The sequence below is a fragment of the Physella acuta genome, unplaced genomic scaffold, assembly GCF_028476545.2.
Source record: "Physella acuta isolate Inbredline_101_S28 unplaced genomic scaffold, ASM2847654v3 ptg000913l, whole genome shotgun sequence".
NCBI lineage: Eukaryota > Metazoa > Mollusca > Gastropoda > Physidae > Physella > Physella acuta.
The window spans coordinates 264,607-290,342 of NW_026732430.1; the positions used below are offsets into that span (position 1 = coordinate 264,607).

The 25,736-nt window shown below is 33.0% G+C and overlaps 2 protein-coding genes and 1 non-coding gene across 3 annotated transcripts; 1 reads left to right on the top strand and 2 right to left on the bottom strand.

Annotated features, from left to right (window-relative positions):
* Nucleotides 1-372: 372 nt before the first annotated feature.
* LOC131953167 (nuclear pore complex protein Nup153) lies at nucleotides 373-25,244 on the bottom strand. The gene is made up of 24 exons (XM_059316222.1): nucleotides 25,074-25,244; nucleotides 20,942-21,046; nucleotides 20,107-20,284; nucleotides 19,908-20,018; nucleotides 18,565-18,723; nucleotides 18,354-18,472; nucleotides 18,146-18,265; nucleotides 17,832-17,954; nucleotides 17,488-17,544; nucleotides 17,282-17,344; nucleotides 16,965-17,096; nucleotides 15,995-16,111; nucleotides 11,655-11,855; nucleotides 11,380-11,572; nucleotides 11,061-11,204; nucleotides 10,819-10,956; nucleotides 8,437-8,595; nucleotides 8,191-8,337; nucleotides 7,083-7,958; nucleotides 5,927-6,004; nucleotides 5,288-5,515; nucleotides 4,800-4,894; nucleotides 4,396-4,484; nucleotides 373-2,583 (listed from the first exon to the last, which is right to left on the bottom strand). Exons 1-24 carry the CDS (start codon nucleotides 25,146-25,148, stop codon nucleotides 2,529-2,531), a joined length of 3,762 nt encoding a protein of 1,253 aa, XP_059172205.1. The 5' UTR covers nucleotides 25,149-25,244; the 3' UTR covers nucleotides 373-2,528.
* Nucleotides 12,053-15,684, top strand: LOC131953168 (uncharacterized). Its single transcript, XM_059316224.1, has 2 exons — nucleotides 12,053-12,560; nucleotides 13,265-15,684. The coding sequence occupies exon 2, from the start codon at nucleotides 13,269-13,271 to the stop codon at nucleotides 15,138-15,140; it is 1,872 nt and encodes a 623-aa protein (XP_059172207.1). The 5' UTR covers nucleotides 12,053-12,560; nucleotides 13,265-13,268; the 3' UTR covers nucleotides 15,141-15,684.
* LOC131953226 (small nucleolar RNA SNORD42) lies at nucleotides 21,262-21,324 on the bottom strand. Its single transcript, XR_009388610.1, has one exon. It is a non-coding gene; the product is annotated as a small nucleolar RNA SNORD42 (small nucleolar RNA).
* Nucleotides 25,245-25,736: the final 492 nt, after the last annotated feature.

Sequence of the window (25,736 nt, forward strand, 5' to 3'; positions counted from 1 at the left end):
CTGACCCTCTTCTAATACATCATACCATCATCCTTTAACACTTATTGGGATCGTTTGGGCGCCGCAGTGGACCATATAAGTGGACGGGCAGCCCCATCCAAATCCTTGAAGTTGATGTGCTCAATTCAGTGATGGCTTTGCATTTCCCTTCTGTCCTAGCACTGCCATGCAATGTTTTGGACATGCCCATACCAACTCTATTTTCTTGATTTGACTGTGCTCAGCAGACTCTCAAAGGGACCAATCGCATTATTGATCCTTTCAGACTTCATTAGTTATGTGGAGTTGTTCTGCTGACCAAATTATAAAAACCGACTGCTATCGTTGGTTAGTGTGTCCAACAAGTTGAAATATTAAAACAAAAACCAATAATTTAATTTACATGTTTATTTATTGTTTACATTTCAGTAACTTTCAAATATACTTCATTTGAACATCTCACACAGAAACATTCTTTAAACAGAACAGTAACATAATGCAAGTTATTAATAGAATAACTACCAATAATCAGTGTTTAAAAATGACTATGGGAAATTTACTCATTAGAATACAACCCAGCCCAGCATCTAAATGTGTGAAACAAGTCAGCTAGGAAGACAAAATTTCATTTTTAACTTCATTTTTTATAGGGGGAACTTCACCTAAAACAGACATAAATGAAAAAATGATCTACTGTTTTAGCATATCACAGATTAGGGTCTACTAACAGTGTGCTTGTTTACTTATGTAATAAGCTACTTGTAAATAGCAAAGTGGACACTACCATACACGTATAAGTACCTAATATTACTGATCAAATAGGGTTCTTAATTATTTTAGTAACATTCTATTATATTCTAATTAAATGCATTTTATTAAAATTCAGTGTATTCAATTTGGTTCCTAAATAAAATTTTGACTAAATTTATTCATAATAATTGAATTTTTAGAGTTTTAAAGGGAAAAATGGAGCATATTGCCATTCTACAAGCCAGCTGGAGGCGCACAATGAACTTTAAAACTGATTTTTTTTATAGTAAGGGCAATTTACCAGGTAATAAATTCCCATCAATAATTGAGAGAACAGTTAACAAAAAAAATCATGGGAATGGGAAGAAAAGTGTTATCAACATTGAAGTACATGGTGGAAAACAGGAAAGTGTAATCATGAACATTATGTACAGTAACAACACCCAATAATAATAGCAAAAATGTCTTCTCTATTTACAATTTATGCTGTTATTTTACATGCCTTTTAAAAAACTTAGGATATTTACACTTAACTAGCAGACAACTAATGTGTACAGCTAGTTCTGGAGTTTCAATAACATAATTTTGATATAAACATACAGTGCAAATTATTCATAGAACAAAATTTATGTGACATTTGTTAACATCAACACTTGAACAAAAGCTTAAACTTGTTGCTAGTATTCATACATCCCTTAAAGAGCAGAGTAGAACAGACAGCTTCAATCTGATAATGTTGCAGCTATACAAGAGATATGGGTAGAAATTCCCTGACTGGAAAATTATGATATAAATATTTCAAGAATTAATATAAACAGTAAAAATTCTACTGAAGTTTTTAGTTGATTAAATTGCATTTTAGATCAACTATATTTTCTTATTTTTAAAATTTTTGCTAATATAGTAAAAAAAATAATTGTAATAATTCTATTTATTAATGGTGGAGGAAAGCAAATTATAGAAACTTACATTTCAGGGGCTTAACAATGTGAACATCTGCCTGACTAAAAACATTAATAATAAACTTAAAAGGCACAATACAAGATAATGGAAATGTAACATTTTGCCACCCATTACAAACAGAAAAGTATTTTTCTGAATTACATTGGTATTTATTTAGACTTACTACTCTTAAAACACTTAAATATTATATTGTGTTATTTAAACATCTGGCTTAACAAAAGAAAGTGAAAACAAAGGTACCAGTAATAATGAATCTGGTCGTCCACCATCTAGTAGAGATAAACATTTAATGTGGGGAAAGTAAGTGGAGAAGAATGTTTTAACAAAAAAAAAAAAAGAAAACCACCAAGTCAAACAAAAGTCAATCTAATTGAAATAAGAAATGTGATTTATGTTTGTAAAAGTGTTTTATTTTTAAAACATCTAAAAATGTTTCTCTTGTATTTAATACAATGGTTATACAGCAGGAAATGATGGACATGAAGTACTGATTGTAATAAATAAAAACTACATCTAGATTCATAAAATTTTAAATAATCCTGAAAATAAGAACATCCCTTTTTGGAAGTTTTAAGTCTTTATTTTCTTCCATCCTTAATTTGCAGATAAATGAGGGTTTTAAGCATTAATTTAAAAAAAAAATAACTAAATAAAATATGTGGTAGAAAAAGTTGACCTTTTGGAAATGTACACATTTAAAGCCCCTGGGTTTGACCTTTTGATTTTGGAATATTTAAAAATAAAAGGATAGCTATTTTCTAAATCACATAGTCATAGTATATAATGTTCCAATGGCAACCAGTACAAAACTGTTAACTGGCTGGTGTTGAAATGATTTACTTCTTGATTTTTCTTACTGCTTTTCTAATTTTGCGTGTAGGGTCACTAGATCTGGAAAATTAAAATATAAGCAAATGTAAAATATATAGAAGTGACATTGATACTACTACATTCATGGAGAAGAAAAATCACAAGGTACAAAAATCTTACATTATGCATAAAATAAAAACATCCCATGCTTCCTAGTTGGGCTACATTCATTTGTCAGCAACAACAGGACACACAAAAAAGTATGTCCAATTTGTTACAATTGACAATTTACCAGCCTGGGCATCAAAACTATTTTACTTGCCCTGCTGCCGGGCAAAAGGACAACGGGCAAAAGGATGATGCATTGTTCAACCAGGGCACTTTTTAAAAAAAAAATTTTTAAATTTAAAAATAAAAAAAAAAAAAAAGAAATATACACAAAACTGATCCACATATATTTACTGATAATTAATAAACATAACACTAACCCCAGAAAAAATTTAAACCAAAAACTACTATTATTTCTATAAATTTTGTTTTTGAAATCATTTTAAAAATAAGATTATTGCTTAATTATTAAAAAGTCACAGAATGTACTTTTTTAAGTTAAAAACTTTGACAATGACCAAGTGACCACTTCAGCGAAAAATGTGACCAGACTTGAATAATTTGCTACTAATGCCACAGAATACACACCCCTCACTACTAATGCGATACTAAGTGACTGAATTTAGTACAAAAACAAAAAGTTTCTAGCATTTAAAAAAAAAAATACTTTCTATGAAGATTTCTGACATTTTTACACTTGTTTTTGCTCATGCATCATTGTCGTTTTCAATTTGTTTGAACCAGATAGAAAAATAGATTTTATAGTATGTAAGATAATTATTAAGGTATTAGAATTAGCAATCAGAATCTATAGTAAAATTATCTTTCTTTAAATATTAGCAATGATACTGTGTCATCCATTTTTGGAGGTTACCCCCTTAAGCTTAGGGTACCATTTGAAATAAAATGCGAACGATCTCTCCGGAACTTTCTTGTATTCAACATTACGAGGCATCACACAGTGCAATCAGGCTATAGATTTGCTTTTTAAAAATACTTTTTAAAAAAATTAGAAAGAAAAGAGAACTGCGCCTAAATGAACACAAAACAATCTGGAAAATAAAGGAAACCATGATTCTTTTTAAAAGTTGATGAAACTGAAACATCTTATTAAAATAACATTTATATCATAATGCATTATCTTCAAGTCTTGACCTACATGAAATGTTTGATATAAATCGGTGCGGTAGAAGTGGGCGAAATATCACTATTAATTTTCAGCCCATGACCAATAATAGAATATTAAGTAAATTATTTTCCTGTTTAAAAAAAAAATTGTGGAGATCGCGTTATGGTCACCAGAAATCACTCAAAATTCAATAGAAACCAGAATAAGATCTTTTACTTGTATGTGAAATTGGCTTACTGGAAAAGTACTTAACTATAGGCTTTTGAGAAACCCCAAGTATAGTAAGTAAGAAAAATACTGTTGATAACACTTCATCAACTTAGCTGAAACAGTAAGCAATCGTGTTAAAATACACATAGACAAACAAGATAGCAAATATTTTTTTCAGACTCTGAGTAAAAAAATGTCCAGATTTGTGAAATTCTCAAATTGCAATTTTAGCACAATTACAATGCTCCCTCCATACTCCGTGTTATCTTAAGCATTCTTGTACCTTAATAAACTTAAATAGCATAGAATAGGTTTTTTTTAACATGACAATAATGTGATAGAAACATTATGTAAAAAATGACGGTCACATCAAATCACATAAATTGCAAATGAGTAAATGACTAGTATTTAAAAAAAAAATCCATCTTCTTTCATCCATAACTTACCCAATATTAAAGTTTGCTGTCATTGGAACACTTGGAGCAGCATTTGAAGCACCAAATGAAAACCCTGTCGTTGCTGAAGTGTTGTCACTCTGCCCAATTACATTTTAATAATTATGTGACTTTTATGGACCATTAGATTAAAAATTGAAAAAGGCTAAAAGAATTATGTTTGTGCTTAAGGTTTGAACTTGTGATTAGAAACAACTTTGTTTTATTTACACCTATATACGATTATTAACAAATGTAAGGAAAGCAACCATAAATATATTTATGGGGTTCACGGTTTACACTTTTTAATTCCTAGGTTAACTTTTGAATCAAACATTCTTGATTAAAACTTTTTTTAATGCTATTTTTTTACTTAAGTAAAGAATTAATAGGAATATGCTAACATCTATGCTTACAGAAACAGGTTTAGCACCAAATTGAAAAGGTGTGTTGGCAGGTTGCACAGTAGATCCAAAATTAAAATTTGGCGTAAGACTGAAAGAAGGTATGACTGAAACAAACAAAAAAAAAAATGCAATCAACACTTTGACCACAAACTGAGACATGTTTGTTTTTATATTATGGATGTGTCAACTGAAATAGCACATAATACATTTCCTAAGGGGTAAAGTCTGAAAAATATAAATCCTTATAAGTATGCTGAAAAATATAAATCCTCATATGCATAGCAGATGAAATTATTCAGATTTTTTTACAAATTAGTTGTGTAAATAAATCTTTTAATAAACCACTTTAACTTGACATTTGAAACAAAAAGACATACATATGCTTCTTTATTTCATCAAAAGTAACTTAGCAACAGTAGATTTTTAAATGCAATAACAGAAAAACAACTATGATTTACAACCGCTTCAAGATTTTGAGGATATCTGAAAGCACTGACCTTTATTTTGAGGTGGTGTTGCATGCTCTAGCACGGGTTTGGACATATCACTTCCTGATTTAAAAGCAAAGTTAACTGCAGGTACTGAGGGTGTTGGCCCAGCTGCAAACTGGAAACTAGCTCCCTGTGTCTGACCTCCCATAACACTATTTGATCCAAATAAACCCAGGCCACAAGCTGCAGGGCTGGGTGCTGTGCTAAGAGGAGCTGCCTTCTGTTGTGTAGACCCTACAGAAAAATGTATGGTTTACACATTATATATATTTACAGCTAGATTACTCAAACCAAAAATCAACCCCACCTCCCTCCACTGCTTTCCATGTTACTGTTTGATTTCAGCAGAAGCTCCAGACATTTCATTTTTAGCTTCTTTAGTTTTTTTGCATTATAATGATAACAGACTTTTCCAGACAATTACAATATGTTCAGCTTAAAAAAGTGCACAAGAACATGTAAATATATATATATTTATTGTATCAAATTAGCAAATAATTTTTTAAAAAATTAGTGTTTTTGGCAGATTTGACGTGCCTTTTAAGTATGATTTGCTGGATATCGTGGTATGGTAGTTATTTCTGGTACTATCATGTACACCAAGTTGCAAAACAGCACTGTATAAATCTTTAAAAACATACTTACCAAAAGTAAATAAACCATTAGTCGACTGGTCATTGCTAAATGATCCAAACTGAACAGTTTTTTTGGCACTTGAGGGATCTAAGGATATTTTTTTAAAATTAGTAATTGGTTTCATTATAACAAATGAAAATACACATCTGAAATTCATACAATGTAAAACCAAAGTTAAATCAACACAAAAATAAATAAAAATGAACAAATATTATAATCCAATTATACATACAATTTTAAAACAGACCTGAAATTCTTACTTCCAAACACAACTTTGGTCAAAATTGATAAAAGTATATTCCAAATGTATTCATCTAGCTAGATAAACTTATTTTCTTACCAACCCACAGAAAACTGATTTAAATAATAAAAAAATTAAAACTATTGGCAGTATGGTCGGGAAAGTGTTTTTTAATTTGCTTACTCGAAAGTTCAAAATACCAGCAGATGACCTGGGGATAGCAACCCATCTAGGAGAGGAAACTCCAAAATAAACTGCTGCATTAGTTTGTTATTGGGATGGACCAAGGCTATGGAAGTAAATCCAGGAAAAAGCTGGCCATATGGCACATAAAAATTCCGTTCAACAATATAATTAAGAACAAAAGTAAAGGCAATCTAGCAATTCTTTAGGACTGTACTGAGCATATTTTTAGTATCACTAATCTTAACAGTGATGCTACCAGGAGAAAAAACACATTACAACATTGCATTGCCACTGTTGGATGCAAGTTTTTAAATAAAAATACAACCGCCACCATATACAAATTTTTGACAATGAAATCCCATGTCAATTATCTAAGCCCAGTTTAATTGACTAAATATCCTTGATTTAAAATAGAGAAAAATAAATTCAAAGCACAATCTGCAATTGGCTACCACCTGGACAAAGCTGTGGATATTTCTCAAAATGCAAATACATTAAAATTGTTAATGTTGCTGTTTTGTTCAAATGAAAATAATACTTGAACTTTAAAATTGCAAGCGAGGATCTAAAGAAAATATGAATAAAGGAAATAATAACAATGCATTTTTCACATAAAAATCCATCATTGCATTAAATAAAATACAGATGTATTTGTTTGCCTGTCAAGCTTCTAGGACCAGCACAATGTGTACAGTATGAAATGATCACTAATTTAAACAAATAATTTGATGAACTTACCATTTGCACCAATTCCTTGAGTAATGCCTTTTAAAGGGGCTGAATCAAATCCTCCAAATAATCCATTAACAGTTGGCTTATTGTCCATTTTGTTCATGCCTAGGCCAACTGAAGTAGAGGCCAAACTTGAATTTGTCTGACCGAATTGGAACAAAGCATTTGTAGATTTCTGAGCAGATGGAAGTGTTGTAGTTGTAGATTGGCCCTCTGAGCTTAAAAAACTACCAAAACTGGGTTGAAGAGGCTTTGTGGCATTGTCATTTGATGCAAACTTCGTAAATGTAGCAGGTTCACTTGAAGAGAGGGCTGAATTAGCAGAACTGTTAAATTGAAATCCTGCAGATTGCGAAGCCACGTTAGATTTAGGTTCATTTGCCACTGAGCTACCATTGCTCAAAGGACTAGAACTATCCGTCACAGTAGTCAACACAAAATCAGTTTTATTTTGTAGTTTATTTGAAGCTCCAAACTGAAAACCAACACCAACAGAAGTAATAGATCCTGGTCCATTTAATGATTGGGTTTTACTGGATGTATTTCCAAAAACAAACCCACCAGTAGGAACTCCAGTGGACCCACTACCAATGCCACTATTTAATGATTCAAATTTGAAGCCACCTGTGTTAGCAGCGGTAGAAACAGGGTTCTGACAATCAGTTGTAGTGGCTATTGTGTCTTTATTTGCTAAGGTCTTTCCAAAGGTAAAACCTGTTGCAGGTGATGGTGAAATTGTAGAAATTGAAGTATTTGCATTTCCAAATTTAAATCCACCAGATCCCTCAGTTGTTGTAGTAGTGGGTGGAAGGTTAAAAACAAAACCCCCAGCAGGTGATATAGTAACAGCAGATGAAGTTGTGTTTGAAGCCGGTTTAGATACTGAAAAAATTGAAAGGAAAATTCTCAAAAGGTTATGCAATTGTGATATAAGTCACATTTAATGATTCTAAAAACAAATATTTAAAATTAGCCCACCTATCCTTGTATCTATAGTTGCAACAGAACTGAATGGAAAGACCTGCTTATGATTTGTTAATATCCTTATATAAACCTCATGGAGTTGAAAAACTGTCCAGCTTGTCTTTTACTAAAAATACCAAAGGCAGCTTACCAATGCCAGCAGATTGTAGTCCTGGCTTGGAGGAATCACATGCTATACATCTTAATGCTGTAGCTGAATTCTGAACCATGCATGTGTCACACTCCCAGTTACCTGGGGGTTTCTTGAATAGTTCACTCAAACTATTAGCACTGGAATCTAATTGAAGTCAAAAAAAAATAAGTAGTCTAATAATAGGGGGGAGGGTGGGGGAGAGAGAATATGATAAAATTATCTAGTATAAAATCAAAAACTTACTTGTGTTTCCAGATAAGGGTTTTGATCCAGGTTTAGTAGAGTCGCATGCAACACATTTAACAGCCTCTGGTTTATTAGATAGCATACATGAATCACACTCCCAGCTTCCAGGTGCTTTTTTAAACTTGGCCATTAAATCATCAGTTTTTGAAATTTGTTCTAGCAGGAAAATAAAAATACTACAATCAACCACCAAGGAACCAGGAAATTTATTATTTTAGATCAAGTACTGCAACCTGTCAGTAAAAGCTTTAGACATTACTGTTAGCTGATATGGTCCCCAAACCAGGGACAGTTATCCTATGTATAATGATAATGGAAGGTCGAGTACAAATGCAAACATCATCAGGTTTTATGATAATTTTTGTATGATCAGAGACAGGACAATTCAGTGAATTGTTGCGGAGTGCTATCTTATAGATATCTAATATTGTAACAAATCAATAAACCCAAGGGGCAAATAAAAAATAGAATTTCATCACGAAGCAAAGTAATAGAGTACCACTAAAAATTCATACACTTCAGTTTCAATGTATCATAATAATGGAAGGTTGGGTACACAAGTACACACCATCAGGTTTTATGATGTTATTGTATGCACTAGAAGTAATGATCAGTGACAGGACAATCAGTGAACAGTTGCAGAGTGCAATCTGATATACATCTGTTGGTATAAACATCTAATTAAATTCTATCAAGAATGTACATATTGTTTTAATGTACCATAATAATGGAAGGTTGGGTACACAAGTACACACCATCAGGTTTTATGATGTTATTGTATGCACTAGAAGTAATGATCAGTGACAGGACAATCAGTGAACAGTTGCAGAGTGCAATCTGATATACATCTGTTGGTATAAACATCTAATTAAATTCTATCAAGAATGTACATATTGTTTTAATGTACCATAATAATGGAAGGTTGGGTACACAAGTACACACCATCAGGTTTTATGATGTTATTGTATGCACTAGAAGTAATGATCAGTGACAGGACAATCAGTGAACAGTTGCAGAGTGCAATCTGATATACATCTGTTGGTATAAACATCTAATTAAATTCTATCAAGAATGTACATATCGATCGTTCAATGTACCATAATAATGGAAGGTTGGGTACACAAGTACACACCATCAGGTTTTATGATGTTATTGTATGCACTAGAAGTAATGATCAGTGACAGGACAATCAGTGAACAGTTGCAGAGTGCAATCTGATATACATCTGAAGGTATAAACATCTAATTTAATTCCATCAAGAATGTACATATCGATCGTTCAATGTACCATAATAATGGAAGGTTGGGTACACAAGTACACACCATCAGGTTTTATGATGTTATTGTATGCACTAGAAGTAATGATCAGTGACAGGACAATCAGTGAACAGTTGCAGAGTGCAATCTGATATACATCTGAAGGTATAAACATCTAATTTAATTCCATCAAGAATGTACATATTGTTTTAATGTACCATAATAATGGAAGGTTGGGTACACAAGTACACACCAGGTTTTATGATGTTATTGTATGCACTAGAAGTAATGATCAGTGACAGGACAATCAGTGAACAGTTGCAGAGTGCAATCAAATATTAAAATGTATAGAAAAAAAAATATCAAAATAAAGATTCTTTGATCAGCTTTGATTTCCATGTAGTAATGTAATCATAAATCAATATATATTGCAATACACTACAACTGGTATAATAGGCAAGAAAACTTTCCTAAATAACACCCCATTTAAACAACAGAGCACAATTTTTTTAGTTAATATATTAGAACAGGGGGTCTTTATAAACCAATAAAAAGTACCAAAATGATGTTTTAAATCACTGAATCACTACTGTTTAGTAAGATAATGACATAACAGATCTAAAAAGTGTAGCTACTGTTTCATATTTGTTCCTTACTTTGTCAGCACTATCGACCACAATATGCTTGTCAAATATATAAATAAGCTACACAAAACTAAAATGGACCATGCCTAATCACCTCATGGAAGTAACCTTTTCTTAAATACCTTAATATTGAAAATAATATTTTAATGTATCATTACATTGGAAAGTCAAGCACAAAAGTGCAAACCTTCAGGTGTGATGATAGTTAATGTATGCACAAGAAGTAATGATCGCTGACAAGGATAATCAGCAAACAGTTGCAATGTGCAGTTTAATAACAGTTGTACATATGTAAACTTGTAAAGTAATTCACATCTCATATGATAACACTGTTAAAATTTAGTATGTATTTGTGGGTAAACAATATTTTTAAACTGCATTAATCTTAAAATTATTCTATAACAACTCTCAACTGTAGGCAAAGAGTCTTAAAAAAAAAAATCTTAGAGACTAACTTGTACAATCAAAACTATTATTACCTGGCTGTTTTGGCTTAGCCCCAGGCTTTGATGCATCATCACAGGCAACACATTTACTTGCATCTGGCTTATTAGCAATCATACAAGTAGCACATTCCCATGTTCCAGCTGGTTTCTTAAATTTAGCCATAAAGTCATCTAAAACAGAGTATTAACATTTGTTACACTGCAGTAGACCAATAGCTGATGTATCAAAATTGTAAACAAGATTAATTTTGTTCATGATGAAATGTAAGTATTACCTTTCCCCAATACATCCATGACTGAACCTGTTTTAAGAGATTCAGCCGGGGCTAATGTAAAACCACAAGAAGCAACATCAGAAGCAGCTGAACTATCATTTTTGTCGTCATTCCACTTAAAAGTCTTAAAATTACTTGAAGTACCTTTAAATACAAGAGATACTGTGTAAGCAACATAAAAATCTTAGACTACAAAACAATTGCAAGAACAGTCTCATCAGTGGTTCCTTAGATGTGTGACATCAAAGAGAATTCAAACACAGAGTATCATCATTTGAAACTAACAGAGGCAACAACTGTATTCATGCTTGCTTCTTACCTCCAATATCAGGTGAAGCAACTTTAGGTTTGGGCTTAACTGGTTCCCATGGAGAAAGAGAATGGGAGAATGTTCCTGCAACTCCTGATGATGCACCAACCGCAGGTTCTGGGGAAGATTTAGATCCTTCTTCAGCCCCAGCCCCATTGATCTTTTGGCTGGAGGCCTTAATTGGAGAACTAAAGGTAAATCCCTTTAAAAAGAATGAAGACAGGTTAAAAAAAAGGCAAATGATGAAAACATGGGAAACAAATACACAAAAACCCAGATCATACCTTCTCAATGTTGGTAAGTACTGGACTATTTCCAGACCGGCTTTTTTCTTCAATAGGTGTTGAGAAAGTAAATTTTAAGGGTAAACTGTTGTCGAATGACTTTGTTGCAGCAACAGAGCTTGCAAAAGTATTGGTTAACAATGCAGGATTGATGCAAGATATAGGTAGAGTAAAGTCTGTTCTGAGAGTTGGAACTTCAACCTAAAACAAAAAAATAATAATCATGCCACTACAATTGGAGATATAACTAACTTTAATTTTGAAATACTCTAGCACCATGGTAAATGGTGGAGTAAGATTTAGTAAACTTGTTATGTATTTAAGGGGACCCACGGGTCACGAATATGATAGTTAAATAGTTAATTCATAAAAAAATAAAAAAATCGATTATTGCATATTCTGATAGATTATTACCTTATAAATCATTTGGTGATGTTATTTTTTATATAAAATAATGTTTTGAACATGAAAATATGTCAAGAAGGGGGTAGGGGTATTTGTTTTTTATTAAAAGTTGACCAAAATACGCTAATTTGTTGAGTTAATGGTTTCGTTTTACACAATACTATAGTATCGTGTTTGGTATCGCCGGATTGCTCTTTATTTGCTCTATAAGGATTTTCCGGTGTCACTCAGTTCTAAAAATAAGCATTGACCTAAAAAAGGCCTTCTATCACGCATCCCAAGCATGCACAACTATGTACTACTTCTCTCTGATTGGACAAACTGTTGTTAGAAGCTAAACCACGTCTTTTTATTGGCCGGCGTCGGCCATACTGCTGAGCGTCTATGTTACCTCGACCCAGAAAACACTGCGCGTACGTCCACAGTGATAGCGTCTCTCTGAGTGTTTACGTTTTTCACAGATCATTTTTAACATTAATACAGATTTATTCGACATCAAAGGTAAGCCAGTTATATTTTGTATACATATGCACTATCTGTTATATTGTTTTGTGAGTTTTCAATTAGACTCTAGTCTATTTCTTTATTATTATTACTTCAATACAGTCCGTTTCTAGATCTAGATCTAGACTAAATTCTACTTTCTAGGTCAGGTCAATCTAATTTAGATTCTAGATCTAGAGTCTAGATCTAGAAATTAGATCTAGAAGATAGATTCTAGATTTAGATCTAGTAAATCTTGATTCTGGATCTAGAATCTCGATATCTAGATCTAGTCTAGATCTAGATTTATTGTGGACTCTAGCTAGTGATTAGTTTTTAGATCTAAACCCGAAGCTAAAGTCTGCTAAAGTGAAAGTAAACAACACACACGAAAGTCTGTATTATTACTAATCTAGATTCTAGATCTACTTACTTAGTATAGATCTAGTACTTTTGTTGTGGGATAGCCCATGTCTATCTGCATTTCTCGTGATATGAATGATAACTGATGAGTTTTAATTACTAGATCTAGGTATTACTAGACATAAGAGTGTAGATTTGTTTCAATTTTATACTAATCATATGTATTATGTGCAAACAAAATTTATTTTTGAGATTATTATTCAGTCATCCATAATTGTATTGCTGGGTATTATTTAAAGTTAGCTGTTTGTAAGTCTTGTTCAGTTAGTAATTATCTGTCTTATTTCTTACTATTTCAGTGTCATGGCTCCATCTAAAGTTTCATCTAAAAACAGAGCGGCTAGGTCAAAGCTGAGGAGAAAGCGTCAGTCAGCCAAAGCGACAGAGGCCAGACAGAGAAGAAGAGAAGAATCCATGACTACGACCGTTGCTCAAAGTCCAAGTCACAGTGATTCCCCTCTTCTTACACAGGAAAGTACTGTCTTGCCTTCTGTCTCCCCTTCTATCTCAGCTTCTAAACGCAAACTTTCTTTTTTTGATGAAAGTGAGCAGTCTCTAAATTCTGATTTGCCATCCACATATGTCTGCCTGGAGACATTACAATCATTATTTACCAACCTGCAGTGCGCTATTTGCCAGACACAGTGTCTGCAGCTGCAGCAGGACACATCAAAAAACTGTGGCCTTGCAGTTTATCTGCAAGTATATTGCAGAACTTGTGAGGAGATTAGGTCAGAGACCATTACATCTCCTAAGAGTGAAAAAGTGCACTCTGTAAACAGACAGGCAGTTGCTGCCTCTCTGGCGACTGGAATGGGGTATGGTGGGCTTATGAAGTTTTCAGAGCTGATGAACACTCCGGTTCTCCATCCAAAAACTTACAATCAGCACACGCGAGTAATACATAAAATGGCACTGAGTTACTCTGACAAACTGATGTCAGACAGTGCAAACATTATTCGTGCTGCATACCCCGAACAGTCTGGCAAAGATTACTTTGATATTGATGTTTCGTATGATGGAACATGGCAGACTAGAGGCCACAAGTCAAAGTATGGTGTGGGCTGTGTGATAGAAAACAGAACTGGCCTTGTTGTTGATTATGAGGTAGTCAGCAAATACTGCCACACCTGCAGCACAACAGGTGCTAGACTCAGGGCAGAGAACCAAGCAAAATTTGATGCTTGGTATTTATCACACAAGGCCTCATGTGATATCAATCACTATGGCTCCAGTGGGAGCATGGAGCAACATGCCGCTGTGAAGATGTGGGCTCGGTCAGTGGAGAAGCATCAATTCAGATATCGCAGTGTTGTATCTGATGGTGATACTAACACTATAAAAGCGCTCCATGACTTGAGCCCATATAAGGACCTCACAGTAGAGAAAAGGGAGTGTCTCAATCATGTGGCCAAGCGACTAGGAACTGCTCTGAGGAATGTTGTGGAGACTAAAAGGAAGCAAAAGATAACACTTGGTGGTAATGGCAAGGGTAAGCTAACCCAGAGCAAGATTGCCAAGCTGCAAAAGTATTACACCAAGGCGTTGCGTTCCTGCTCCTCTATTCCTGAGATGCGAAAAGCTATTTGGGCCACACTCCTGCACTGCACTTCTACTGATGAGGAGCCTAAGCACCAGGACTGTCCTCAGGGAGTATCTTCCTGGTGCTTTTTTCAGCGTGCTGTTGCCAAGGGTCTTCCCACTGACAAGCATGACCTGATGCTTTCTTCGTACATTTGTCCTATGGTCGAGGAAAATATAAGACCTGTTTACGAGAAAATGTCGCAAGAGGACCTCTTAAGCAGATGCTTGGATGGAAAAACACAAAATACCAATGAATCCATCCATTCAGTCATATGGAGTCGTTGCCCAAAGCATCTGTTTGTTGGTAGGCAGAGGCTAGAAATAGCGGTGTGCCTAGGGGTGGGGGAATTCAATATGGGGTCAAAGGCCTCCCACAACTTTTTAAAACATATAAACCTGCAAGTTGGCAACAAAACCAAAGAAATAGGAGCTAAGAGGGACATTGTTAGGGTGGGCAAGGCTCAGAGGTCCCTTTATAATAATGAAAGTGCTAGGAGGAAAATTAGGCGCGTCGCAGAGGAGCGGGAGAATAAAAGAATAGAGTTTGAGGAGGGGGGGCCACAGTACATACCAGGAGGGGCTGACATTTAATTTTTTAATATACTGTTTTGTTACTTTCTTTTTTTCTAAATGGCATTTGTTTTTACTATTAGAATTAACTTTTATCTCAGTACTGTGGCAAAAATAAGTTTCGGTTAAGTTTCGGCTGATTTTTAATAGGGGGTAGGGCTTACATAAATATTTGTGAAAAATTTAATATTGTTCCATTTTAATTTTCATGTGACTTCATGAAGTCACTTATGAATAACCTACTTTATAAAAGTGTCATTTTTAGTTTTGTTATCATTTTGTTCTTTTACCATTGTAATCAATCTTATTTTGCTGTTTTTCTCAAAATAAATTTTTATTAAGCATACCTGTTGTTATGTTTCATTTTTTTCAAAATTCGTTTGTTGGATTGTTTTGAACTTTTGTATGTGTGTTTACAAATGGTGTATATACAGAATGAAGTAGCATTTATTGGTTAATAATACCACTGGACTGAGTTATGAGTTGTATAAGTGGACAACATAACAAAAAGTGTGTCATATCGAATGCGGCCTACAGTACCATCACATGGACAGGTACAGAGAAAAGACTATGCCTTATTCATCCAAACTCTATACGTCAGTGCATAAAATACATGTATGGGCACCAAAATGCAGAAGATGAGATGTGAAACCACTGTAGTTATTTAACAATTTGTGACAAGAGGTTGCTCATATTTTAGAACCTAGACCCCTAAACACATCCGGATTATGAGAAATAGGTGAACTAATTTGAAAAAATTAATAAATATAGCTTGTCTTAGCCTATCTTGATAAATTTAAAGTAGTTCAATAGTAAAACAACTGATTTTAGGCAAAGTAGATTCAAAAGCAGTTGACCCCCTTAATATGTCTCACCTCTTCTTCTGCAGCTTTGCTTTTTATATGTTGTGAAAACTTCTTTGTCTTAATCTTGCCAGTGTCTGTACTTAACTGTGGTACATTCTCACTCTTTTCTCTAGACACTGAGGGTTCCTACATGGAAAATGATAAAATATTAGGTGATACAGAAGATCAAGAAAAACTGCTGGTACTAGAATAGTGAGCATTCAATAATTAAAACATGTCTCATTAAACTATTCAACTAACTTGATCAGTGAATTTGTGTAATAAATATTAACCATTAATGTCCCATTCATTCTACCAAAACTCCACCCATGACGGCCCGATGTAAGGAGCATAACTCTGTATGATAAAGTGAATAGTTTCACAAAATATTTGTTTTTGTCTAAATGAAATTAAAAATTAAGATAAAAACTACTGCTTAATGTTGGGAATAAACCTGGCTTTCCAACAGTATTAAATAGAATATATTATATTTGGTAAAAGTACAGTATAAAAATAAAAAATGTCGGAGAAAATTCAAAACAGGTCATTTTCGGTAGTCAACTTTATTTATTTTTGTCTAAACAACTATGCATCGAATTTAACAGTTAAATATCAATTTGGTTATGTTTAAGATATATAATTCATAAAATACATGCCTAGATACGTTTAGAGGCATTACTTTATTTTATTTTTAATATTAAATCTACTAAAAATAGGACAGATGAGTCTAAAATTTCGAGATAGAAAGAAACTATTATTTTTTATCTTTCAAAAGCGCCATTGAAATTAGAAGACCGGAAAAGGATGCTGAAACAATCCGACTTCCTGTTTAGTTAAAAATTAGGATTTGTAGGCCAAATTTTAATAAAACAAATTTAATTTTTCTATGCGTATTGTAAGCGGGCGGCAGCGGGCGTTACGGGACATTAACGGTGTCGGGCGGCAGCGGGCGTTACGGGACATTAATGGTTAAGTTTGCTTCCCAAATAAATCAATGTACCACAGAAATAGGTAATGAATTCTCAGTAGTGCTTCCTAAATCGTGAGATCCACTCTGTTTACTTCTATTTTTAGCAATGACTGCTTGAGATACTGACTGGTGAATGTATTTTGGCGGACCCACTTGAGGTATCTGTGAACACAGAATACTTGTATAAAATGTAATGACAAACTGATGATAATACAAGTTTGTTTTTTTTTAATTAGAAAGCTTCATCAGAGGTTCAGACATTAACAAGTTTCAACAGCAATGTGTCTGTTAATGGTTTTTATCATCCTATGAAGCAGTTCATTCTTAAGCACAAACATTGTAACTACCTGCAAAGGTCTGGATGCTGGTTTACCTAATCCTAATATGCTAGTGCGTCTGTACGAAGATGGCTGTAAAAGTGAGAATACAATATCTTTATATTGTTTGAAGGAAAAAACAAACAAAATAAAATTGGACTTTTTCAGCTAATTAAGACATTAGCAGACTGAATAAGTAAATATTGCCATTTAAGCAAGAAAAAAGTTTTACTTACAGTAAACGACAAGACTGAATCATTAGATTTATCTACTTGTGTCATTTTTTTGGCATCCTGAAAATGTTTTGCAAAACAAAATTTAGCATGGAAAATGCTTTATAGTTTTAAAATGCTTTAAAATATTTAAAGCATAATTAACAGCAAATTCTTTAAATATTTATGCTAAATAATAATATGGGCACTTGTTCAATTAAATTAATTTCTTTCATCAATATTTGTAGGTCTTAAATTTAAAAAAAAAAAAAACTAAAATAACTTAGTAATAAAAATAGGTTATTAAAAAATTAAGTGCACTATTTAATTACTTCTATAATAAGTAAAATAGTAAATAACAGACTTACCCCTAAAGGTGTAGACATTTTATCCAAGGTTTCCAGTATTCTCTGAGCTGTAGCACTTGTCGTTGCATTAAAAGAGCTGTTTAAATTGGTAGCTTTCACTTGTTTTCGTAGGGGTAAGGATGACTGAGAAGGTAAAGACTAAAATTAAACAAACTGGATCAAAGAGGCTAATCGGTTAACCTATATATTAATGCTTCATCAGAGGTTCAGACATTAAGAGTATCTTCAGTTTAAAAATTGGATCATCTATGTATCATCATTCAAAGCAATAAATATCAGATGCTATTTTAAGCGTAAAGAACTCTATTCTCAACCTGGTATGGCAAAGATGAATTCAGAGACTTCCGTTTCTCTGCTGCAGCTCCTCCAAACCTCGTTTTTCCAGAATAAAAAGATGACTCGTGAAAATTCCCACCAAACATTGAAGAGTCATTCTGAAGATAAACAGTTTAGAATGCAAAATACTGTAGTGTGGCTAATTATTAATGTAAAGAGAATGAAATAATTTAAAGAATTCTTTACCTTTGTAGGTGTCCCAAATAAGAGCGAATTGAAAGCAGGTCTGTCAGTTACAGGTGCAACAAAAGGTTTCCCATGTCTTGCTTCTTGTGGGTTCCACAACTTTTGTCGCTTGGCAGCAGCTAATAAATAAATTTTTATTGAACAGTAATTTTAATGGCACAAATTAAATGACATATTTACAAAAGAGAAAAAGTAATATACTCTAACTTACATGCTTCAACACCTCTGCTAGGAGTTCCAGTTGACACCATTATAGGTCTGATCTTTACGGGTTCATCCTGGTCAGTTTCTTCTAAATATGAATCAGACATTCTTAATCTTACAGGATCATCAATTTTTCTGCAATGCACAGCACTGCTGCTTGAAGACCCTGCAAAAATGCATATAAATTTTAAAAAAAAAAAAAGCAAATTCTGGTAGTAAATTACTCTAATTAATAACTTTAAAAAGGGCTTCATCAGCAAATTAAAAAAAACGTCCTCATTTGATCAGAAGGTCTCCGAGACAACATCAACTGAAGCCTTTACAGTACATAGTTTTATAAAAAACTAATGAAATCAATTACAAAAATGCTTGAATGTAATTCGAAGTCTTATCCATAACACTTATAAACAAATGCCACGCGTTCCTGACCAACAAACAGCACATAAAATTTAATTAATTAAAACAATATAAGTAATTAACCAGCAAATGGTTAACAAAATAAGCACATGGCAAAGGGGAATGCAGGACTTTACTTAGAGACTGATATAGGTTACATTTTATTTGGTAAAATAAAAATTTCTACAAAAAAAAAAAAAAAAAAAAACACCAAAGGTCTAAATGAGACAGGTTTCATCAGATTGAGTATTTTTAATTGTCTTCATTCAATAATCAGTAGGTCTCCGAGAAAACATCACCTGAAACCTGTCACATTTCATGTAAAAAAATTTTTTTTCTAATTTATCAAGTTAAACATACAGCATGAGGGACAAAAACAGGATAATAACTACATACAGATATAATGACAAGTGCCGAATATATGAGGGGTGAGAAACAGTTTTAACAGTAATTAAGTGGTGATTATTCAAATGTTGATCTTACTACATCAAGATATTTAAAACAAGGATACATATAAATGAAAAAACTGAAGAGTGAATGCCTTTAAATTTATAACTTTAAAAAAGCACAAAGATTATTACAAGCTGCAGTTTGTTGTGCACAAAAAAAAATAAATGGAAATGACGCAATTATGAAAAATGAAACTTTTTTCGAAACATGTTTAAAAGCTATAGTATGAGGCTAACAAATAAAGTTATTTTTATAGGTGATTAGAAACCTCAGACAAGAGCATTTTATTAGACGGTGATCACGCAAAGTAAAATAATAACCACAACAGATTAAAGGGCCTCTTCAGTGGTTCCTTAGGAAACAGCATTAGGTTCAGAATCAAAATGTTCATCATGAGAGGCCACTTAATACAAAAGCAATATAAATAAAAAGTGAGCTTAATTAAGGACCACAACTATTATATACATTTAATGACAGGACATTAAAATTGAATAAAATAAATACTGCTATATCCAATGGATTCATTTTTGTCCAGCCAGTTTCTTCCAAACTGACTTAAATTGGCAATGTTAACATTTGGAGGTGCTCCACTTGAGTTTTCCAAGCAAGGTTCTCCTGAAACAAAATCATGTTTATTTTAGAAAGTGATCATTTATAAATTAGACAAACATGTTTCAAGTTGTCACATTAAACGGTCACATACCATAACTGCTAGACATCTGGCCATGAGATGAGGAACCAGATGCTCTATTTGAATCTAATCTTATTGGCTGCTCAGTAGCACTGAGACGTGAACCTCCTCCAACTTGAGCATTATTTGAATGCTGTGAGGCAACCAAATCATTACTAATCATACTCTGAACCAACTGAGGTTGTGTTACCTAAAAAAAAGTAGTGAATGATACATATTTTTAAGAGTAACTAGATAAATGAGAAAATGGTCAGAAAATAAAGGCTTTGCTAAACAGAGAAAATAATAGTTATGTATATTTTTGGGAGATTAAATCAGTAAATTAGTAAGCAACAGTGCTAAATCAGTAAGCTACTGTGCCAGGAGGTAATTTTAGCCAACCAAATTACAAATGAGTTGGTTTTATGGGATTTAAAACCAATTGCGCCAAACTTTTTAATTCTGCTGCAATAGCCTGGCTCAAAGTAAGATGCTTTGGAACTAAGTTTTGATGGGAATGCAACAAAGACACTAATATATTATACTTGTATAATTTTCATTTGTTTTAAAAATGTATGTATGCTGTTGATAGAAGTCTAATTTATTAATGAACTTCTTAAAAGGCCTGCCCTATAATAAAACTATATTTGTAAGAGCAATGCCAGTACAGTACTACTGTACACCTAGGCCAAATATCTAGCAACAATCAAGAACACAAGCTTTCCTGACTGATCAATACAGCTAGTTATCTAGATTAAAAATTACTTGATGGCGTCTTGAGTGATAAATATCTGCAAAGTTTAAAATAAATTAGCTCACACCATTGGTCCACAAACACACAGATATTTGCAAGATAGCAAAAACAAACCTGTTGGTCTTGGGCTGCTGAAGTGTTACTACTATTCAAAGGAGTACGCAACCATGAAGGTGTAAACAAATCCTTTACTGAGCTCTTTAGTTTACCAAGCAGCGACTGAAATTTTTTTTTTTTAAATCTGATTAATAATCAAAAGTAACATTAACAGTCAAGCACATGTAAATTGTTTTTTTTCAACTGAAGTATACAAAACTTTTAAAAATGCTAATTAAATGGAGTAAAATAATAAGAAAATACAGCCATTTTATAATTGCTTACAAATTTTCAATTTAAACTTTTTCCTTTTTTTTAAATGGTCAATTAAACGCAAGCTTCATCAGTGGTTCCTTAGAAAACATCAAAAGGTTCAGAAACATAGTTTACATCATGAGAAGCTAATAACTTTAAAAAACGCAAAAATCTACAGAGATCATCAGTAATCTACAGAGAGATCATCAGTAATATGTCTCGGAAAAATCATTATTTCCTTTCCCTCGTAATTCTTCTTGGATTGTGCTTTTTGGTTATTTTATTTAAACATCCCCTAGATTTGTTATATATTATTTATATACTTGCATACCAGGCACAATTTTTGCTGCAACCTGGCAATACACACCAAAATGACGCCTTTATTTTTGGGTTCATCAATACAACTATTTGACTTTTCAAAAATGTAAACAAGTTATGCATTATATTTCTTAGATGTTTTACTGGCACAGGCTTGTCTACTCTACCGCCTAGCATGTTGTATGAAAACTTTTGAGTGTGCATTGATCACAATCTGTGGTAGCCAGCAAATTTAGTGGCCCACCACACAACTGACTGTTGATTCTAATAGTAGCCTTGACCTCGCTGCATGACGCCTAATCAACATACACCAGATGCTAAGGTAGCAGTTAAGGAACTTGCGCCAACCCTTAGCAATTTTTTTATTGGCAGAAACCTTCCCATGAGTATCTACAGCAACTTTCCAAGATTTCATGGAGTAATTAAGCATTTAAGACATACTTTTGTTCATAAATACACATCAGTACATTTGCAATGAACGCAGTGCTTAGAATGTATTAGCAAGAAATAAAATAAGTCTAATAAAAGAAATATAAAAAAATTAATTAAAATAAAAAGGTTATAATACAATTTTTAAGACAAATTCCTTTGATGCCATAAAGATCTAAACTAGTTATTCTAAATAATATCTTGACCAGTTCCACAACGGAATAAAAAGAGAATTATTTTATTTTGCAGGTGTTAGCTATTTTTAAAACTATGCATCTTTTTTTTTAAATCACTAATTTGCATGCTGTATCATAACATTTTTTGCTTTATTTTATTTCACTGCTAAGTACAAGCATTACTTGTTAAAAAAAAAAAAAACCATTTATAAAGTCTGTTGCTGTCGTTGCGAAATTAGCTGTCCAATGAATTAAAAAAAATATATATTTTAATAGCTACAGCACATTTACAGGGTCTAATTTCATACTATAGACTTAACGACTCACTGCAGCCATGACAGTGTACAGGGATAGTTGTATGAAAGGTGCATGTAAACAAGAACAATTTAATACAGCTTGAATTGTAACTAGCTAAATGGAAACTCTGAACCAGGAAATGAAAATTATCATACAGCACACACACACATCTAGTCACCGCCAATAAATGCTGATGATTTTTACAGTAGACAAAAATATAGCATAATAATAACGTAACCTGGGTGTCCAAATCTTAAAATTAAAGGCAAAATCATACAAAGAGGCAACCTTAAGATAATTTTTAAAATATATATAGAGTATCTTACGGTTTGCGGACACATAGCGAAAAATCGGAACTTCCAACTTCCATGCGGTCTCATTCAGTAACTGCTTAACATAGTAAACCAAAAAAAGTATATCACTCCGCAACCATTCTACTTTAATAATGTGTTTGTCATTTTGTATTCATACGCATAGAACATTAGCTATTCTTGTTATAGTGACTTAGTGATCCTAACATGTCCAAACACATGTAAGAAAATTTTACATGTGTTCTGACACCTTTACCCGTCATTGAACAAAGCACATTTTGTTCATTTAGAATAATTTAAAGTCAATTTAATGAATAAAAACATATTATATGCATTTATATTTTGTTATTGATTGTGAGGTAATTTTTATAGTATAAAACCTTTTTCCCACACTCCCAAAGCTCATCCCATTCAGTCATTGCGGCTCGCGCAGTTCGCTGCTAAGCCAGCCAGGTCACATCATATCCCCCCTCTTTTGCCTTCCACTGCCTTCTTGACCCTTTCCCTTCAATAACCAGTCCCTTTTACGCTCTAAATTCTTATTTTATTATTTAATAATTTTTGTGTTGCCGTCCGCTCCAATGTAAGGCCCCTTTTTTATTGTTCAAGTACAAAAAAAAAACCATTAACCTTGACATTTACGATGTTCCATACATATAAAGAAGCTATTTATGGTGTAACCTTTTAGCTAAACGATTGGTTCAAGTTTTGCCCCTAAGTCCAACCCTAGGTCACTTCATCCGGCTGGTGTAAAAATAGAAATGTGCGTACCATGCAACGTTAAAAATATTTCTAAAAATAATTCTTGAGAGAGAAAACGGAAGTACTTGACGCTGAAGTGTTCATAAATGAACAGTTTACGTGCAGGCGCCATGGTTTTGCATGAGACATGCTAATTAAAGTTTCTAAAGCAAAAAACCGACAAAGTGTTCGCTCTCCAGTAGGGTGCTCTAAATAGCCCTAGACCTATATAATATGAATAAATGTATTAGGCCTAGTCTATTAAATTTATACATTAAAAAAGCTGTTTAAACAAAACAGTAAACTTATTCTTATTGCGGTCAACGATAGAGAATGAAACCTATTTAGCTAATAACCTTATAATTCATGATGGCAAATATCGCCAAAAGCCATTTTATACTTTGTGCCGTAGGCCTAGCTATTTATTACAATAAAAACTGTCCAGTTGAAAAAACAGAAAATTTTGTTCTAAAAACTTGTAAAATAATTTTGTGATGGGGCATGACTTAGATTCTATACATTTGCTTAAAGATGCCTTTGGACTAAATTATGAGGGGACATTTTCCTTCAAATAAATAGAGCCGATAAGAATTCGTGGTAATCTATCGTTTTGGGTACGTAAAATCGCCCGCGACTAGTAATGTGAAAAACAGGTGACTCCTTAAATTTTAATAATTATTTCACATTTTGAGGAGGATTTATGTTTTGAAAAATACAAAAATGTTTCCTTCTTTCATTTATGTACCTGTTTTTAAACAATTGAATTAAAACTTTTCAGTAATAAATGAAGACTAGCGATATTTCCAACAGATGCAACCATGCTCATTTACTATAGCAGCCATCTTGTTTAAGTTTTTTTTATAGCGGATATAGCGCGAGACAGGCGGAAGTCACTCTATTTTACAAATGGCTGCTGTTTATATAGCAAATCTTGCTCGCAAACACTGCTGTTTAAAGTTAATTTCTGGCATATATTGATATATTTAGCCATTGATTTAGGTTTATTATTCATTTATCTATAATATTTGACACAAATATATCACAATATACTTCTACTAAAGCCTTGACAATGAGGTAACTTTTTCGTACATTAATAGCCGCGGGCGATTTTACGTACCCAAAACGATAGATTACCGAATTCGTTTCTAAATGCAATAAAATTTTAAAAAGACTTCAACTTCATTGTAGGCCTACTATAAATTGTGTTGTTCTATGTTGAATCTATTGCAAACAAATCTAGAATGCTAGATTCCAGATCTAAAAGAAAAATCTAGATTTAGAATCAGTATAGATTCTAGATCTAGAATAATCTAGATCTAGAATCTAGATATCTAACTGGCCCTCTCCATCACTTACCACACACATACCATCCCATAGTCAAGACCTAGATTTCTAGATTTAAGATCTGTTAGTTTAGTAGAAATTAATAACCCGCTGAGTTAGTGGCGGCTTGTTATGGCAAATGTACTTATTAATTAGACAGTTAACTCGGATACAATTGTATTAAATATTTTATTCTCCAAAGTGACAATAAAAGTCATTTTTATTTATTATAATTCCTCACGTGGAGTAGAACAATCGATTTAAAAAATGTAGTGGCTCATTTCAGGATGTAATGCTTACCGGTTTCTTTTCGTAAGGTTTACTGGGGAGTTGGTTCCTTTTAGACTTGATTTTACCACCCCCTTCAGTAGCCATTTTTTAGAAATAACTTAATTTTAAACTAATAATGTAAATTCTTTTCGCTATCCATTGACTTCAGGACCAGACATTTTGATGATTCTTCCTAGGAAAGATGGCGGCAATAGAACTATTATCTGATTGGTGCATTAGAAGGTCACATGTGTTCGATAAGTCTCGTTAAGCTTTGACCTCTCGCTTAGTCAAAATTCCGAACAAAGCCGCAAATGTTAGGCACAAAAAATATTTAAATAAACTTGGTCGGTCGCTGAAAAAAAATCTATATTTTTAAAAGGAGTAGATCTAGAATCTAGATCTATGAAGATATTATCCTTAGCATTAATAAGTTACTATTGTGTAGATTTCTTTATAGAAGTTGATATTTGTATAACAAAACCGCAATATGTTAAGACCTACCGCCACCAGTTATCGAATTAACAACACGTTAAAATTAAATTCGAGATTTTTCAAGCAAACGACAAAATAATAATAAAGGTATTTAAAAATAAAATGCTTAAAAACGTGGTAAAATACTGATCCACGCTTTTCTTTATGGTTTTTAAATAGTAATGCATCTATATATTTAAAGCAAAGTGCTCGGGTGCC

Bases quoted from the DNA above. Each gene is read 5' to 3' on its own strand.
- LOC131953168 (XM_059316224.1), top strand. From the start codon at position 13,269: ATGGCTCCATCTAAAGTTTCATCTAAAAACAGAGCGGCTAGGTCAAAG.
- LOC131953167 (XM_059316222.1), bottom strand. From the start codon at position 25,148: ATGGCTACTGAAGGGGGTGGTAAAATCAAGTCTAAAAGGAACCAACTC. The intron at 20,285-20,941 runs GTTTGTTTTTGC...ACTTTTTTTTAG, and splicing joins CAGCAGCCCAAGACCAACAG to GTAACACAACCTCAGTTGGT. The intron at 7,959-8,190 runs GTAAGCTGCCTT...CAATTTTTTCAG, and splicing joins ACTACAATCTGCTGGCATTG to TATCTAAACCGGCTTCAAAC.